The sequence below is a fragment of the Monodon monoceros genome, unplaced genomic scaffold (genome assembly GCF_005190385.1).
Source record: "Monodon monoceros isolate NGI ecotype Baffin Bay Population unplaced genomic scaffold, NGI_Narwhal_1 Super_Scaffold_11, whole genome shotgun sequence".
NCBI lineage: Eukaryota > Metazoa > Chordata > Mammalia > Artiodactyla > Monodontidae > Monodon > Monodon monoceros.
In genome coordinates this window covers 82,929,960-82,946,990 of record NW_021703767.1, presented here as the reverse complement: position 1 = coordinate 82,946,990, position 17,031 = coordinate 82,929,960, and the positions used below count along the sequence as shown (strand labels likewise).

The 17,031-nt window shown below is 47.1% G+C and overlaps 1 protein-coding gene across 1 annotated transcript; it reads left to right on the top strand.

Moving 5' to 3' along the window:
* Nucleotides 1-1,808: 1,808 nt before the first annotated feature.
* EIF2B5 (eukaryotic translation initiation factor 2B subunit epsilon) lies at nt 1,809-13,978 on the top strand. Its single transcript, XM_029215327.1, has 16 exons — nt 1,809-2,118; nt 3,233-3,357; nt 4,195-4,380; nt 4,472-4,649; nt 5,149-5,229; nt 5,505-5,582; nt 6,106-6,418; nt 7,299-7,444; nt 7,673-7,814; nt 7,940-8,041; nt 8,223-8,330; nt 8,467-8,557; nt 8,859-8,982; nt 9,693-9,818; nt 10,251-10,361; nt 10,537-13,978. The coding sequence occupies exons 1-16, from the start codon at nt 1,909-1,911 to the stop codon at nt 10,594-10,596; spliced, it is 2,181 nt and encodes a 726-aa protein (XP_029071160.1). The 5' UTR covers nt 1,809-1,908; the 3' UTR covers nt 10,597-13,978.
* The last annotated feature ends 3,053 nt before the right edge of the window (nt 13,979-17,031 follow it).

Sequence of the window (17,031 nt, the reverse complement as noted above, 5' to 3'; positions counted from 1 at the left end):
ACTCACATTTTCAGAGGTGTCAGGAGTCATTTAAAATTTTCTACAATTGGACCTATTTCCCATACCCTCAACCCACCCCCACACAACCCCCTCGTGTGTGTACTCGCACAAATTACTAGTCCTGTTTGTTTACTCACCCATCTTTTCTCTTTCTTCCTGTGAATTTGTAGGACAGTGGAACACCTTCTTCTACAATGTACACTCATTTTAATTGAAAACTTTTACTGAGTTGCCTGCTGCCTTTCCTTCTCCAGGCTAAATTTTCCAAAATTCTGAAGAAACAGTTTTCGCTCAGCACTCTCATTAACTGGTAGAGGGAAGAAATGACAGACTCCTCGGACCCACGAGGCGGGTGACTGAGTAACGCGGGCCAAGCCACAGCCGCCAGACGGAAACAAACCTCAGCCCTTGGAACTCCGAATCCAGACATAAAACGCAGCCGTGGGTGGTAACGACGCTTGCAGAAACTTTGAGGAATCGATGGTGGAACTCCGACAGTTCTTGTGCTGGAAGAGCACGGTGCCTTGCTGGCAAGTTCCTTGTCCACCTAAGGACACCCAAGCTGCCTCACCTCGCTTCCACCACGTCCCCAAGGTCCCGCACTTCCGTAGGCCTGGCTTACCCGCTGCAGCCCACTGCCTCTTTTCCCATCTGGTGCCGCGCCTCTCAAGACTCGGGCCTTGCGGCTTACATCCTCCAGGCCTACTCAACTTTAGAGTGTTCGTGGTTCCACCTTTATTTCCAATTTGATTAAGGTACAGAGTAGAGCTTCAATAAATCCTGATAGGCTGAATTAATGAATAAATGAAGACATCATAAAATAATAAATTTTTATCCACACATGGCAGAAAGATTGTGGAGCTATGACATCATATGGATCGGGTTCCAACACCAGTTCTTCCACTTACTAGCTGGGTGAACTTCACCCCACTGAGACTTGAAGAAATGTTTGTTGGGGCTTCCCTGGTGGCACAGTCGTTAAGAATCCGCCTGCCAATGCAGGGGACACAGGTTCGAGCCCTGACCCGGGAAGATCCCACATGCCGCGGAACAGCTGGGCCTGTGCGCCACAACCACTGAGCCTGCGCTCTAGGGCTCACCAGCCACAACTACTGAGCTCACGTGCCACAACTACTGGAGCCCGTGTGCCTAGAGCCCGTGCTCTGCAGCAAAAGAAGCCCCCCGCTCTCCACAACTACAGAAAGCCGGCGCGCAGTAACGAAGACCCACAGCAGCCAAAAATACATAAATAAAATAAGTTTAAAAAAAAAAAGAAATGTTTGTTGAACGAATGGATAAAATGTTCTCTCAGAGACGTGTGACGAACTAAGTGCGATAATGCTTGTATCATTCCCCGCCACGATCAGCGCTTAATAGAATTACTACTCTCCCTTCTGTTCCACGTTCTGTATTTAAGTAGACTGTGAGTGCCCTGAGGGAAGGAATGTCTGACTCGGTTCTGAGCTCCCCAGGGTGCCGGGCCACATTAGGTGATGAGAATGAAGACGGAGGACCACAGTTTTTAACATGCTTGGGGCGGAGAAGATTACACATCCAGAAAGGATCTGGCCGCTTCGCAGAGACCACGTGTCTCATTATCCCCCAAGAATCTCAACTTGCTCACGAACAAATGACAGCCGATAATACTTGCAGATGGAGTCTGCAGTCCACAGGACCCCAACCCCGGGCGCCTCAACATGCGGCCACCAGCGCCGCAGGGCCCCAGGCCGTGCTCCTTGGTGCTCAGCCTTCAGGCAGGGCTAGGGGAGACGCATGCGCATTCCTTTCTCCTCAGCTCCTCCCGGCCTCCCTTCGCTAGTGCTTCGCATTTCGAGTGCTGGATCTTTTTGTCCCCTACTGCGTGCCGTGTCAGTTTCCGAGCGGAAGTGGTGACTGTGAGAGAAGAAGATGGCGGCCTCTGTGGTGGCGCCGCCTGGTGTGGTGGTCGGTCGGCCCAACAAGCGCAGCGGCAGCGGGCCGGCAGGCGGTGGCAGCGGCGGCGGCGGCGGTGGAGCAGCCAGAGGGGCGGAGGAGGAACAGCCGCCGCCCCTACAAGCAGTTCTGGTGGCCGACAGCTTCAACCGCCGCTTCTTCCCCATCTCCAAGGACCAGCCTCGGGTGAGCGCCACGCGCGAAAGCCGCCAGAGGGTCCGGAGGTGGCGGAGCTAGACAAAGTTATCTTTTCGGCTGCCTAGTGAGGCGCGCTCTGGAAGGACTTGTGTCCACTGTCTTTCCCAGAAATCGGGTTTATCTGGTTAGGAGGAAGGCGGAGAGACCGTCTAAAGCCCTGACGATTGCCTGACCAATTGAGTGGCAGGCAGATTTGGGCACTCGTAATGCTGTCCACCTCAGGTTTGGGAGGCCTGCAGGGGCTAATGAAGAAGCAGTGCTTGTGAGAAGCCTTCCCATGGGGATTCAGTGCCTCAGGAGGAGGCTGCGCCGCACTTATGTAGAGGAAAGAAAAATCCTTAGGTGAAAGGGACTGTCACCTCCTTTTGCCTCCAAAAGGGAGGTCATGTGCCTAAAAAAAGAGCAGGCTGGTCTGATTCCATAGTACCAGCTGTTTTGGATCTCTTATAGTGTGCTTTTTTTCTTTTCAGGTTTTAGTGACAGCTAGTGCTATCTGTCAAAAGGAGAACAGAACAGGTTCAGTGGCTGGTTGCCCGCGTCCCCAGTATTGTCTAGACACTGGGGAACTGGACTGAGCTAGTCCTAGGGATTGCTGGGTCATTCAGCAGTCCCCAGTTCAAAGAAAAGGACTTGCATTCAGTTCAGGAAAAACCTCTTTGACTCACCACTCCCTCTAAATAGTCTAATGGCTGTTTATTTTGTACAGTTGATTGGGATGGCTAGCCCCTGACTCTTAGAAAGGGATCAAGGAAGGAAATTTTATGGGAAAAAAAGCATTAGTGGTACTTAAGCTTCTGGAGATGTAATTGATTTCTATATTATCCTTTGTCAGGGATAGTTTGCTGTTCTATACCAGCTCTGTGTCTGATGCTAAGCAAGTAGATTCCATGCCTACTATATCCCAATTGCAACCCATTAGACTCTGATGTTTAGAGTATGCCATGAACATCAAAGGCAGCAGCCTGATTAGTTTTAAATAGGAAAGATAAAGTAAAAACTAGTGTTTGAAAATACTGATAGAGGAGTGAAAATTGTGGTTGAAATGGGGAAAAGAATGATACTCAGAGGACCCTCATGACTTTTTTTCATCTCCTACCCTCAGGTCCTCTTGCCCCTGGCCAATGTGGCGCTAATTGACTACACTCTGGAATTTCTGACTGCCACAGGTGTACAGGAAACCTTTGTCTTTTGTTGCTGGAAGGCTGCCCAAATCAAGGAACATTTATTGTAAGGCTCTGCAACTTTTCTTTCCATGTTTCACCATTTTTTCCCAGTTTCCTTAGGATGGATATAACTAAATAAGAGGAGATTATGAGGGAGAAAAATTTGTCTGTTTGGATCCCATCATAAGGTCTAACGGCATTCTCTTCACTTAGGAGGTGAGCAGCTGAAGCCGTGACAAAGATTAAAGAATAGCATTTGGATTTTTTCTGAATCTCACAAAGTGTGTACCCAATGGGTTTTGCTTTTTATTTAGTGGCTCCCATATGCAAGTTACAAGAGTAATATCTTTGTTTTTCCACTGAGCTTCTAAATATTGAACTCTTCCTCATTTTTGTATTCCTGGTGCCTAGCTTAGTACCACGCACATAGTAAACACTTAACAAATGTTTAGCGAAGTGTTTTTGAAAAAGAGTGAATCTCAGGATTTATGGAAGCTTAGGAAATAAGGACTAGGATGTTAGCATGGTCTCCATCAAACAGCTCCTAAATTTGGTATGAGGTTTAGAAGGAGAAAAGTGGCATGAAATGTGTGTTCCCAGGATACTTTGTATAACCTAAGTCTCAGCGGGATTTTTAGTTCAAATCCATGTTTAGGGACAGGGGTCAGGGTATGGAGAGGAAATAGCCATGTTTCTCTAACCCATAAAACAAGACTAGTGACAGACTATGCTGAAACCATTAATTATAGTTCATAAACCTCTTTGAAGTCAAAGATGCTGACAGGAACCCAGAAAAAGCCATAGCAAAGGAGTGTGAATGTTGAGTGGGGAGAAAAAATAGGGAAGCTCTGCATGATGTTTATGCTTGGTTTACTCATCCCCCTCACCTCCCTTCCTTTAGGAAATCCAAGTGGTGCCGCCCTACATCCCTCAACGTGGTTCGAATAATTACATCAGAGCTATATAGATCACTGGGGGATATTCTCCGTGATGTTGATGCTAAGGCCTTGGTGCGCTCTGACTTCCTTCTGGTGTATGGGGATGTCATCTCAAACATCAATATTACCAGAGCCCTGGAAGAACACAGGTCAGGATGGGAAAACGGTAGAGATGAGGTTTGGGACCAGCAGAGCCCTAAGACTGCTTTTTTGCAACTCTCTCCCTCCTATCGTTTACAGGTTAAGGCGGAAGCTGGAAAAAAATGTGTCTGTGATGACGATGATCTTCAAGGAGTCATCCCCCAGCCACCCAACTCGTTGCCATGAGGACAATGTGGTAGTGGCTGTGGATAGTGCCACAAACCGGGTGCTCCATTTCCAGAAGACCCAAGGCCTCCGACGTTTTTCTTTTCCTCTGGTGTGTGGGTATCTGGGGTCCTTGAGGTGGGAAAGTGACAGGCTTCAGCAGGAGAGATGAGTTAAAGTCCTTGTAGGGACTTCCCTGGTGGCACAGTGGTTAAGAATCCACCTGCCAATGCAGGGGACACGGGTTTGAGCCCTGGTCCAGGAAGATCCCACATGTCATGGAGCAACTAAGCCCGTGCACCACAACTACTGAGCCTGCACTCTAGAGCCCATGAGCCACAACTACTGAGCCTGCGCTCTAGAGCCCGTGAGCCACAACTACTGAGCCCACGCACTGCAACTACTGAAGCCCGCACACCTAGAGCCCGTGCTCCACAACAAGAGAAGCCACCACAATGAGAAGCCCGTGCACCGCAACAAAGAGTAGCCCCTGCTCGCCACAAGAGAAAGCCCGCACGCAGCAATGAAGACCCAACTCGGCCAAAAAGAAAATAAATAAATTTATTAAAAAATAATAGTAATAATAAAGTCCTTGTAACTTCTCCCCACAGAGCTTGTTCCAGGGCAGTGGAGATGGAGTGGAGATTCGCTATGATTTACTTGATTGTCATATCAGCATCTGCTCTCCTCAGGTGAGCTCCTCAGGGCCAAGGCTGCACATCTAAAGAGTAGAACTCTGAGGGTTTATTATCACCCCCTTAAAAGGCCAGGGTATATTTCTTCTCCTTCATTCTCTTATCTACAGCAAATAGGTGCTATCATCTTGACCCCAGTATCTTATTGGCAGACTTTTTTGGGATTCTGGCCCATATCCTGCTGTCATAGTGTCTGATAGGTCTCTGGGGGGCTTGTGTTTGCTTCCAGAGAATAGTGCTTAACCTCGGCCCCCTCTGACTTCCCCACACAGGTGGCTCAACTCTTTACAGACAACTTCGACTACCAAACTCGAGATGACTTTGTGCGAGGCCTGTTAGTAAATGAGGAGGTAAGAAAAGGCTCCCAATGCCTCGTTAGAAGAAGGCTGTGATTTTATCTCAATGCTGATAAATTTGATCCCCCTTTTTTTTCTCTCTCCATTTGCTTTTTTATTCTGCCCATTTTTAGGGCACAGTAGACCCTACTGACACACAAAAGCAAAAGATTCATTTGTGGTTTTTGGCAGATCCCCAATACCATCTGACCACCAGTGACATGCTAAAAACATCTCAAGATCAACAGATTAATTGCTAAAAACATGAACATCCACCATTACACATAATGTGAAAGTTCGTTTTCCCTTGGGCAGGGTTGGGGGAGTTTTGGTCCCCTTTTATGTTTTATTAAACCTTAGGAGAAAGGAAAAGAGCTGGAGAGGAGAGGGAAGCAGTGTACAGAGAAAAGTCTCAGGCCACTTGGCTGTGACATTGAGAGGCAGTAGGAAACTTAAGAAAGTTAGAATAGAATTATACCTGGGATGTTCTTTCTCTCTTGCTTGCTTGGGTGACCTCTCTTTTTTTCTCCTCATTCAGATCTTAGGAAACCAGATCCACATGCATGTGACAACTAAGGAATATGGTGCCCGGGTCTCCAACCTACACATGTATGCTGCTATCTGCGCTGATGTCATCCGCCGATGGGTCTACCCTCTCACCCCAGAGGCAAACTTCACTGACAGCACAACCCAAAGCTGCACTCACTCCCGACACAACATCTACCGAGGGCCTGAGGTCAGCCTGGGTCATGGCAGCATACTGGAGGAAAATGTGCTCCTGGGTTCTGGCACTGTCATTGGCAGCAATTGCTCCATCACCAACAGTGTCATTGGCCCCGGCTGTCACATTGGTGAGTACAGGTGGGGAGGTCAAGCTGGCCATCCTAGGAGCAGGAACCTGGGGGAACCCATGTCTCCAGAAAAGGATACAGAGGGATAGTCCCAGAGAATAAGGAACTAGAGTGGCTGCCTTAATAAAGGAAGAAATAGGGATGTAAAAACAGTGATACTTTAATTTGTGGCCTGTGAGCCTGTTATTGGGTGACTCTTCACATTTCAGGGTACCCTATATTCACATTCAGGACCAACTGGATAATTAACATGCAATAATAACATCTGTTTAGTGCATTGCAGTTTACAAAGGGCTTCTGCATACATTATTAAAAACCTTGTAAGGTAGGTATTATTTATAGATAAGTTTATAGATAAACAAAAAAGCTGTAAGGTTGTCTCACCCAAGGTCATAGCTAATAAGAGGCAGTGCTGGGACTTGAATCTGAGTGTTCTGATTTTAAGTCCAGCGTCCTTTCTACTCTTAGTAACTTGCTTTGGTTACAAGAAAGTGATGCTTGTAATGGAACCACCCCTTTAAAAGAACAACAATAAGATTCTAATTCTAAAATGTACAAGAAGAGGCGGAATAATTTGGTTCTACTTTTAGGCATGGATTTAATTCTAATAAGGTTCTTGAGCTCAAGGAGTCCCCAGAAATCTTAAGGGTTCTCAGGTTCTTAAGTCCAGTATATAGTCTGTAATTGTTGTAAACCTGGTGGAGGGTAGTCAGGCGTCTCTGGCCCAAGCTTAGGGAGAGGGTATTCCTGGTGAATTGGGGATGGAGTAGCAGAGCTGGGTGGGAGCTGTGCTGATGTCAGTCAGCCCCATTCTCCACAAACGGCCCTGGTCTGGAATTAGGGCCCTGGGTGACCAGGAATCCTTCCTGTCCTGAGCCAGGTGATAATGTGGTGCTGGACGAGGCCTTCCTATGGCAGGGCGTCCGAGTGGCTGCTGGAGCACAGATCCGTCAGTCTGTGCTCTGTGACAATGCTGAGGTCAAGGAAAAAGTTATCCTGAAGCCACGCTGTGTCCTCACTTCCCAGGTAAGACCTGTTCGACACTGCACATAGGCCCCAAGTTGAGTGGTGGTTATGCTGAGCCAGAAAGGGGCCTTAAGTCCACCCAGTCCACCCTGAATTGAGAGTCCCAATCCAGTGGTTTCATTTACCTTCTACTTGGCTTGGCAAATAAAAGTCACTCTGATTTTCAGGATGTACTTTTCCCCAACACACTAATCAGCCTGTGCCACACACTCCTCTTTTCTCCTCCAGGTGGTGGTAGGCCCAGGTATCACACTGCCTGAGGGCTCGGTGATCTCTTTGCACCCTCCCGATGCCGAAGATGATGAGGAGGGTGGTCAGTTCAGTGATGATTCTGGGGCTGACCAAGAAAAGGAGAAGGTGAAGCTGAAAGGTGTGAGGCTCAGCAGGTGTGGGGCATCTATCTGTGTGTCTCTCTGCCCCATAGAAAAACCAAGGTTCCCCCTAAGGGGTTGGTGCTTCTACTGGGCCTTTGCTAAAGATCCGTGCCTTTTCCAGGTTACAATCCAGCAGAAGTCGGAGTTGCAGGCCAGGGCTACCTCTGGAAAACAGCAGACATGAACATGGAGGAAGAGGAGGAACTACAGCAGAATCTGTGGGGTGAGCTAAGCCTTATTCCTGCCACCCACCCTCTAAATCAGATTATTTTGAGGGAAATTGAACTCTTCAGAATCAGACTACTTGTTCATTACTTTATTTATGCAGACTGAGCAGATATATTGCTCTCTGTCAATGGCTCTTTCAGTATTTTTCTCTTTTCTCACCCTTTATGGATTCTCAGGACTCAAAATCAACATGGAAGAAGAGAGCGAAACTGAAAGTGAGCGAAGTATGGATTCTGAAGAGCTAGATAGCCGGGCAGGCTCCCCACAGATGGATGACATCAAAGGTAAGTGGCCAGGGGAGCAGTGTCTGGGACAAAAGAGGAAAGCCTCCAGTTTGGTTGGGCATAAAGTCAGAACTGGATGACTTAAAGCATCCTGGAGTGATATTGGCCCATGAACTTACTCTTGCTTTGATTTTAGTGTTCCAGAATGAAGTCCTGGGAACTCTACAGCGGGGCAAGGAGGAGAACATTTCTTGTGACAATCTAGTCCTAGAGATCAACTCTCTCAAGTAAGAGCAGCTCCTTATTCTCATCTCCTCGGGGTAATCCCAGGCAGGTGTAGGTTCTCTCCTACTTCTTCTCCAAATAGGAACCTGTTCCCTCGACATCCCAACTGGACAAGGCCGGTAGCATTTGGAGCAAGGAGAACATTATGTTTTTGCCTCAGCATAGACTTCCTCCTTCCAAAACCCTCTCTTTCCATATTGTTCCATCTGACTTTCTCTCCCCCAGTGTCCTGCCAAAGTCATAGTCCTACAGTATGCTGAAAGGGCCAGTGAAGGCCCTGGTGTCACCCCAGTCTCCCCACAGGTACGCCTACAACATAAGCCTGAAGGAGGTGATGCAGGTGCTGAGCCATGTGGTCCTGGAGTTCCCCCTGCAACACGCGGATTCCCCACTCGACCCAAACCGCTACTGTGCCCTGCTGATTCCCGTAAGCAAAGATTGGGGCTGGGTACAAGGGGTTGGGTGGAGACGTATACATCCTTACTGGGCTTGACTTTAAAGGAAATCAGGAGTAGAAGGTCTTGTGAGATATATGTTACTTGTGGTTCCTTTCTCCTTGCCTCTGGACACAGATTAGGTTCTAGAGCAGGTTTGGCTGGTCCAGGGGAGTCAAGTTAGGTTCAATACTGAGTGGCCTTTGAGATTCCAGTATTCAGACAGTACTAGACCCCAAAGGTATACCCAGAATAGACCTGGACTGTCATATTGTCTGACTGAAAATGATTTGACCCAGAATGAGGTGAACCTTTAGGCTGGAAACAGGTATTCTGAGGGAGCCTGCAGCATCTGACCCCCTTCACCTTCCCTAGGAAATTTCTTTTTCCCCAGTCCTGACTGCCAGCACTCCCAAGTCCCTCTGACATAATTCCACAGGACCTGTATCATCTCCCTCTTGTCTTTTTTTTTTTTTTAATTTTTAAATTTTTGACCTTGCCATGTGACTTGCTGGATCTCAGTTCCCCAGCCAGGGATTGAACCTGGGCCATGGCAGTGAAAGTGCCAAAATCTAACCACTAGACTACCAGGGAACTCCCCATCTTGTCTTGAAAGACCCATGTTATCAATATTGATTTTCTTTGCTGTCCAGGTGTAGGTGCATGCTCAGGAATATATTGCAACTTCTCCTTTCTTCCACAGTTGCTCAAGACCTGGAGCCCTGTTTTTAGGAACTACGTAAAGCGTGCAGCTGATCATTTGGAAGCATTGGCAGCCATTGAGGACTTCTTCCTGGAGCGTGAAGCCCTTAGTACTTCCATGGCCAAGGTGAATACCACGTCAAGCCCCACAGTCCTGCATTTACTTTGAAACAGGCCTTGGTGACCTCCGTGGAGACACTAAATAGACTGACATGAATCCGTATGGAGTTTGGTTAACAGCTTCATCCACCCCTAGTGTTGTGCTTATTGCTGGGATAGTACAGCTTGGAGCCAAACTAGTAAGGCAACCATTTGGAGGTTACCCTGGGAATGTGCAAAGCACTACCCAGCAATAGTTCCAGAAGTCAAACCTGTCCCAGTATCAGAGTGAAGAGCTCATTCTTACCTGTTTTGGAGGAGGCTGCTCCGTGTGTAGAAGGAGGCTGAGGGCCTGGTAGAGAGGCACTAGATCTTGCCTCCTCTTCCTCTGTTATCCATTATGTCTCGCTGAACCCTGCAAGGCCCCTGAGATCTCATCTCCTCTGCTGGCCTTCTGCAGGTACTGATGGCTTTCTACCAGCTGGAGATCCTGGCTGAGGAAACAATCCTGAGCTGGTTCAGCCAAAGGGATACAACTGACAAGGGCTGGCAGTTGCGCAAGAACCAGCAGGTAAGTCAGGCTGCCTTCCTGTCACTGCAGTGGTTGCCTGGCTCCCTGGCTCCTGGCCTTAGACTCCAGGTGGTTGGTCCCTGGGACTCTGGTTGTTAGAGCTGTTTATCTGCTAAGGAGAAAAGGAGGGTTATGTGCCCCTCCCTCAGTAGTTCTCCGCTCTGCTTCCTTACAGCTGCAGAGGTTCATCCAGTGGCTAAAAGAGGCAGAAGAGGAGTCATCTGAAGATGACTGAAGTCGCACTACCTGCTCCTGTGGGTGTGGTTGATTGCCCTCCTGGTTTCTGGGCCAGGGCAAGTGAGAGGCTAGTTGCAGAAGGATGAGTGACCACCATCTGAGCTGAGACTTAAAGGAGCAGAGGCTGGAGCTACAGTATTCTTCCCACCGCCAGCAGCCATGTGCCTCCCATCATGACTGGGGAGTTGAGATGAGGGAAGTTGGGCTGGATAACAACTCTGCCTAAGGAGGAGCTAGGCAGGCCCTGCAGTTAGAGGAAGGCCAGAGGAACAGCTTTGTGCTCTGGTTTCCCTCAGGGAACAGCAGAGAGCAGTTGGTCCTCTCTGTTGCTTGTATTTGTTAATATTAAAAAACAGAGGGGTATATTTGGTTTCTCTCCAACTCTGACTGATCAGCAGTTGAAGTAGGTCAACAAAGAGTTCTCAACCTCTGATGTGGTAGCCTTTCTTAACACCTGGTGGAGAGGGAGAAGAGGGGTGTTATGGCCACTAGGTGGGACTGTGGTGCCTCGCTAGTTGACCATTGCCATGGCCATGGTGGTAGAGGGCCTAGATTCTCTTCCAGACTTTGTGAGCCAATTTGTGGTCCTGGAGTGGTGTGCCTGAACCTAGTTCTGTAGAGAGTCCTATTCCGAACACTTTTCTGTCAGAGGGTGATGATGCCAAGCATATGTAAAGTCCATTAACCACTGCCAGTCTGTCACATGCTCTGTCCATTTGATCCAGTACTACTGTCAGAGAAGCTGGGCTACTTTTCATCTTATAGATAAGGGAATTTGCTCAGGGTCTCATGACTCTTGAGGAGTAAAGCTAAGGACTTGAGCCTCATAATCCAGAATTCTTTTTCCTTCAGCATATTCAGTGTCTCAGTGAAGGGAAATTGCCCCCAGAGGCAAATACAACCCCAAGCCAGCAATGGATATCCTAAGAACAGAGGAAGAACCTGTGAAATGGGCTGTCCCCTAATATTGAGAGAGTATCTACTGCATGACAGACATTTGTTTTTTATATACATTTATTTATTTATTTATTTATTTTTGGCTGCATCGGGTCTTAGTTGCGGCATGCAGGATCTTTCATTGCGGCCTGCGGGCTTCTCTCTAGTTGTGGCGTGTGGGTTTCTTCTCTTTCTAGTTGTGGTGCGGGCTCCAGAGCACGTGGGCTCTCTACTTGAGGAACACGGGCTCAGTAGTTGTGGCACACAGGCTTAGTTACCCTGAGGCATGTGGGATCTTAGTTCCCTGACCAGGGATCAAACCTGCATCCCCTGCATTGTTACCACTGGACCACCAGGGAAAGTCCCCAGTCATTTTGCTAAATACTTTTCATGTGTTATTTTAGTTAACCTTCACATCAGCCCTATGAAGTAGGTCTTATCCCCATTTTCAGATGAAGAGGCTGAAGTTCATAGAGGTCCTGTAACTGGTAATTGATAGAGCAAGGATTTGTTATTGCACTCTAGAGCTGGAATTTGTCACCTATGTTGTCTCCTTTAACCTCAAACATGAGACAGGCCCTTCTATCTCACCTTTTTGAGCTCTTTGTTGCTTTCCTATAAACCTTATTCTGTTAACACTTAAACTGTAGCAGATGTCTTTGGTAACAAGTGGCCCTCCTGGACATCACAGGTAAAATGGTTGCCTTTTCTTCATTTCAGTTGGGTGGAGAGGAGTAAGATGAGGAAGGGGATACTGAACTGTACTAAGGGGTATTAAGGGGCATTACTCAGTATTTCTAAAGAGGGAAAAACAGGCTGGCCAGGGTTTGACTTAATTTACTTTTCTTATTCAGTAAATTTCAGTTTCTCCTTTGTCAAATACAGGACCTAGTGACTAGAGAGCATATGAAGGTTATGGCATGGACCTAGTAGGGGCAGTTAAATACAAGCAACTGTAGGGTACCTCTGATTTATACCTGATGGGTGGCAGAGATCAGAAGTGGCCTATAGAACTTTTTAGGAGGAAAATATTCCTTCTAGTTGCAGTGATTAGGGAAGGCTTACAGGATTGTGACACTTGAGTGGCCTAAAAAATAGAAAGGGTAGAGGGAACATTATGAGCAAAGCAAAGGGTTTCCATTTAAATATGGCAGATTAAACACATGGGCTTTGGGGACTTCTCTGGCGGTCCAGTGGTTAAGACACCGTGCTTCCACTGCAGGGGGCACGAGTTTGATCCCTGGTCCTGGTCGGGGAACTAGATCCCTTGTGCTGTGGAGCGGCCAAAAAAAAAAGAAAAAACTCATGAGCTTTTTACTCCAAAACCACTTTCAAATGGTAACAAAGGAATTCTTCAAAAAAGGCACGTGACTCAATGATAAGGAAAACAGAAGGTGACAACAATGAATGAGAGACATCAACATTTTGGGGAAAAAAATGGAAGGGTGAAAGTTGACCTAGCAGAGCAGAATGAGATGGGCTCTACCTGCTGAGGTGGTTATTAACAAGAAGCAAACCAGTGTGCCCTTCTGAACCCAGAAAAGCCTCAGCAGAGGGGTTAAGGATTGGGTCCTGAGAACTGGGGGTGGAATGGAGAAGAATCAGACAAAGATCTGTATGAGAAAAAGCTCCCCCAGGTCCCCACTTTATCTGATCCAACCAAGTGATTACCCCTACTTCTCCTCTGCAGGAAATGGGAGATTTAGTCTGGAGAAATGGTGGGGAGGAATTTTCAGAGAAATATCTGTGAAGGTTTCCTAAACCCAAAGGTCATGAGTGTCTACACTGACAAGAGCCCATGAGTGCCCAGCATAATGAACAAAGTAACACCACGAAATTTCAGAACCTCAGGGAAAATAAATCTTTAGAACCTCTGGATTCGGTAGGAGACGTGGTGGGGATGGGATTGAGGGGCTAGATTGAAAATGAGGGATTAAATGAAAGTATATGAGGGGTAGGGCTCTGAATGTCAGCACACACTGGCTTATACCCCCAGGCCAAAACTAACTAAACAATTGCAGACCAAAGGCCTACAAATACTTAGAATTTTGTTTCAAAAAAAAAAAAAAGCCATCTTCTGCTCACCGTACACTGAACACTGAAGCCTGTTAGCCTGCGTACATGGACAGAACTTCCGAACAGATTTTTAGTATCTCACTCTTACATATGAATAGACTGTTAAAGGCCACCAAACATTTGAAGAAACTTCCAACCTATGAAAGGCGGAGACCAAAACAACCAGAAAATTGAAACCAAGGAAACTGACAAAGTAGGGAGCTTTTCGAAAACTTTAGGGGGGGAAATGGCTATAATTCTCAAAACTCAGGGAAAATATTGTGTCTATGAATAAAGTGCTATGAAAAGGAGAACAAAAGACCTCTTAGAAATTAAAAAATATATGAATTTTCTTTTCCTACTGAGAACTGGAGGACTACAGAACCAAATAGGGAAATTATATGTCCATCCTTATATACTTACTGAATTTTTAATTGTGAATATTTTACCTATACAGTTGGATAGGGGAAAGTTTGGAAGTAATGTTAAAATCTTACAAAAAGGTGAAATCATTTGAAAATAAAATGAAATGGATGATGAAGGAGAAAAAAAGGATCAATCCAGAAGGTACAACATCTAACAGGAGTTGCAGAAAGAAAGGAAAAATGGTAGTGATGTTATTAAATAATTCAAGAAAATATTGTTGAATTTCTAGATGGGTAGGGCTCGCCCAATGCCTAGCACAGTGAATGAGCACCAAGGCCACATCACCAAGAAATTTGAGAACCTCAGGGATAAATAGAACTTCCTAAAGACTTACAAAGAGTTAAAAACAAGTGCCTAGGAAAGAGATCAAACTGATCACTAAATAGCAACACTGGAAGCTAGAAGACAATGGAGTGATGCTTTCAGAATTCTGAAGGAAAATTACTTTCAACTCAGAATCATACTTTCATCTTTTCAAGTTTCTCCCCAAATTTAAAAGTTTTTTTCAAAACAAAACTTTTTATTGAAGTTTAGTGGATTTACAATGCTGTGTTAGTTTCAGGTGTACAGCAAAGTGATTCAGTTTTATATCAATATATACTTTTTTCAGATTCTTTTCCATTATACTTCCCCTGCCACAAGTTTTTATTTCCCATGCTTTCAAGGGGAACTACCAAAGGATGTGCTTTACTAAACAAAGGAGTAAAGTATCCAAGAAACTGGGATCCAACACAGATGAGAGGTAAAGGGAGTTCTGAGAATGATGCAGAGAAGTCCCAGGATGACAGCTGTTCACAGGCTGAGACAGCCAGCAGTGCAGACCAGAGCAATGGAATGGAAGCCCCCAGGAAAGAAAACGGATTATCTAATACATTGGGCTGAATGAATAAAATATGAATTGAGAACCTATTAGAGTATGTGGAAAGATTTAATGATAGGTACACTATAGAAAAAAAAAATGAAAAAGCAAGGCAATGATTAATGCTGGGACTTCCTGGTGGCGCAGTTGTTAAGAATCCACCTGCCAGTGCAGGGACACGGGTTTGAGCCCTGGTCCAGGAAGATCCCACATGCCGCAGAGCAACTAAGCGTGTGCGCCGCAACTACTGAGCCTGCGCTCTAGAGCCCACGAGTCACAACTACTGAAGCCCACGCGCCTAGAGCCCGTGCTCTGCAACAAGAGAAGCCACCGCAGTGAGAAGCCCACACACTGCAACGAAGAGTAGCCCCAACTCGCAGCAACTAGGGAAAGACCGCGCGGAGCAACGAAGACCCAATGGAGCCAAAAATTAATTTTTTAAAAAAATGATTATGCCAGGAGAAGTTGTAAAGGAAACATTTATTCATAGTCAAAATGTCAATACTATATTATAAGTAATATAAGTACTGTATTATCTTAACCAAAAAATGTGATCTTATCATTTTAAGAGGTGAGGGGGAGGTGGAAGAAAGGTAAATCCATCAATCAAAATTGGAAATCAATAAGTAATGTCTAGAATGCATATATCAAGAAATAATATGAGCTAAAAAAAGGTACACTGGGGTGGGGGTGGGGAGGGAAATGAGACAGGACTGCTGTAAGGTTTCTTAATATTTGTCTATGCACACATATTACTTTGATGAAATTTTAAAGTAGAGGGAAAGGTATGAAATAAAAATATACAAGGTGTGTGCAGGGGCTGGCAAGTAGGTTGAATTGCTTAAGTCAAAACTTTAGTCAGGATATAATGAAAAAAAGGCTGTAAAGGTAGGTAGAGGTTAGATTATGGAGAGCTTTGAATATCATGCTAAGGATATTTGGAAGGCATTGCGGAATGTGGAGAGGTTTCTGAGTTGAAGAGGTGTCTGAAAGAGGTCCTTCATCTTGAAATGCTAATTTGGCAACAGTATACAAAATGGAGTGGGAGAAGCCCATATTTGTTACTGTGGCCTAAAAGGACCTATGTGGTCTGGTCCCAGTCTACAGCCTCATCTACCACTATCATTGTAGTCACAATGGCCTTCTTTTTGTTCCTCAAATTTGGCAAGTTTATTCTTGCCTTGGGCCTTTATACTTCGCTGTGCCCTCTGCCTAGAATGCTCTTCCCCCAGACCAGACCTTCTTATAGCTGCTTCCTCATTAGTTCTAGGTCTTAACTCAAATGGAAGAGGCCTTCTCTGACCACCCATATTACTCTTTCCCCTGTTACAGTTCTGGCTTGAGACTTCATGTCCCAGTCTCACACGCATCTTCATTCCTGTACTCATTCTGCATTCAACCCATTAAACCACTGCTTTACACCTAGGTACTGAAGTTATAAGAAGGAATCAAGTCGATCTTGTTCTGACCTTAAGGAGTTGTTTGGTAGACTCAGTGATAGCAGCTATGCTTCTCAACAGACCCTAAAAGGCCATGTCGAGGTCCCTTTTCTCCAGCGATACATGGTCAAAACCGCGCCCCCCGTCCCTTCTCAGAAAGCAAAGCGACCCCTACATTACATCCCTCCCCAGCTGCAGAGAAGCAGCCGATCCCCCTTGGGTCCAGAGCCAGGGCCTTGAAGAGTCCGGGAACGTGGGCTGGAGAGATCTGCCCTTCCATCCTTGGGGGCGTAGGCGACCGCCGCCACGCTCCCCTCTGGGCCTGGGACCAGCGCGCAGGAGCTGAGCACCGCAGGGTGGCTGGGCGGGGTGTCTGCGGGGTACGGCCGAGGGCCAGGCCATCTGCCGCGCGGCCAGCGCGGCTCGGCTGCAGCCGGGGGTGGGCCCGCGCCGGGGCGGAGCCGCGCTTGGGTCGGGGGCGGGGAGTGGACCGGGCTGCAGCCAAGAGCCGGGAGGGCCGCGGCCACCGGAAGAGTCGCCGTCGCCAGCAGAGCCGGGAGAGTGGGGAGCGGAAGCGGCGGCCGCGACGGCGGCAGGCGGCGCTGGGACCCGGGAGCGGCCGGAGAACAAGGGAGCTGGCGCCGCGGCCGGCCGCGGAGCTGGGCTGAGCCGCTGGGCCGCGCCGACCGCCGCCGCCGCCGCCGCTGCCGCCGCCGGA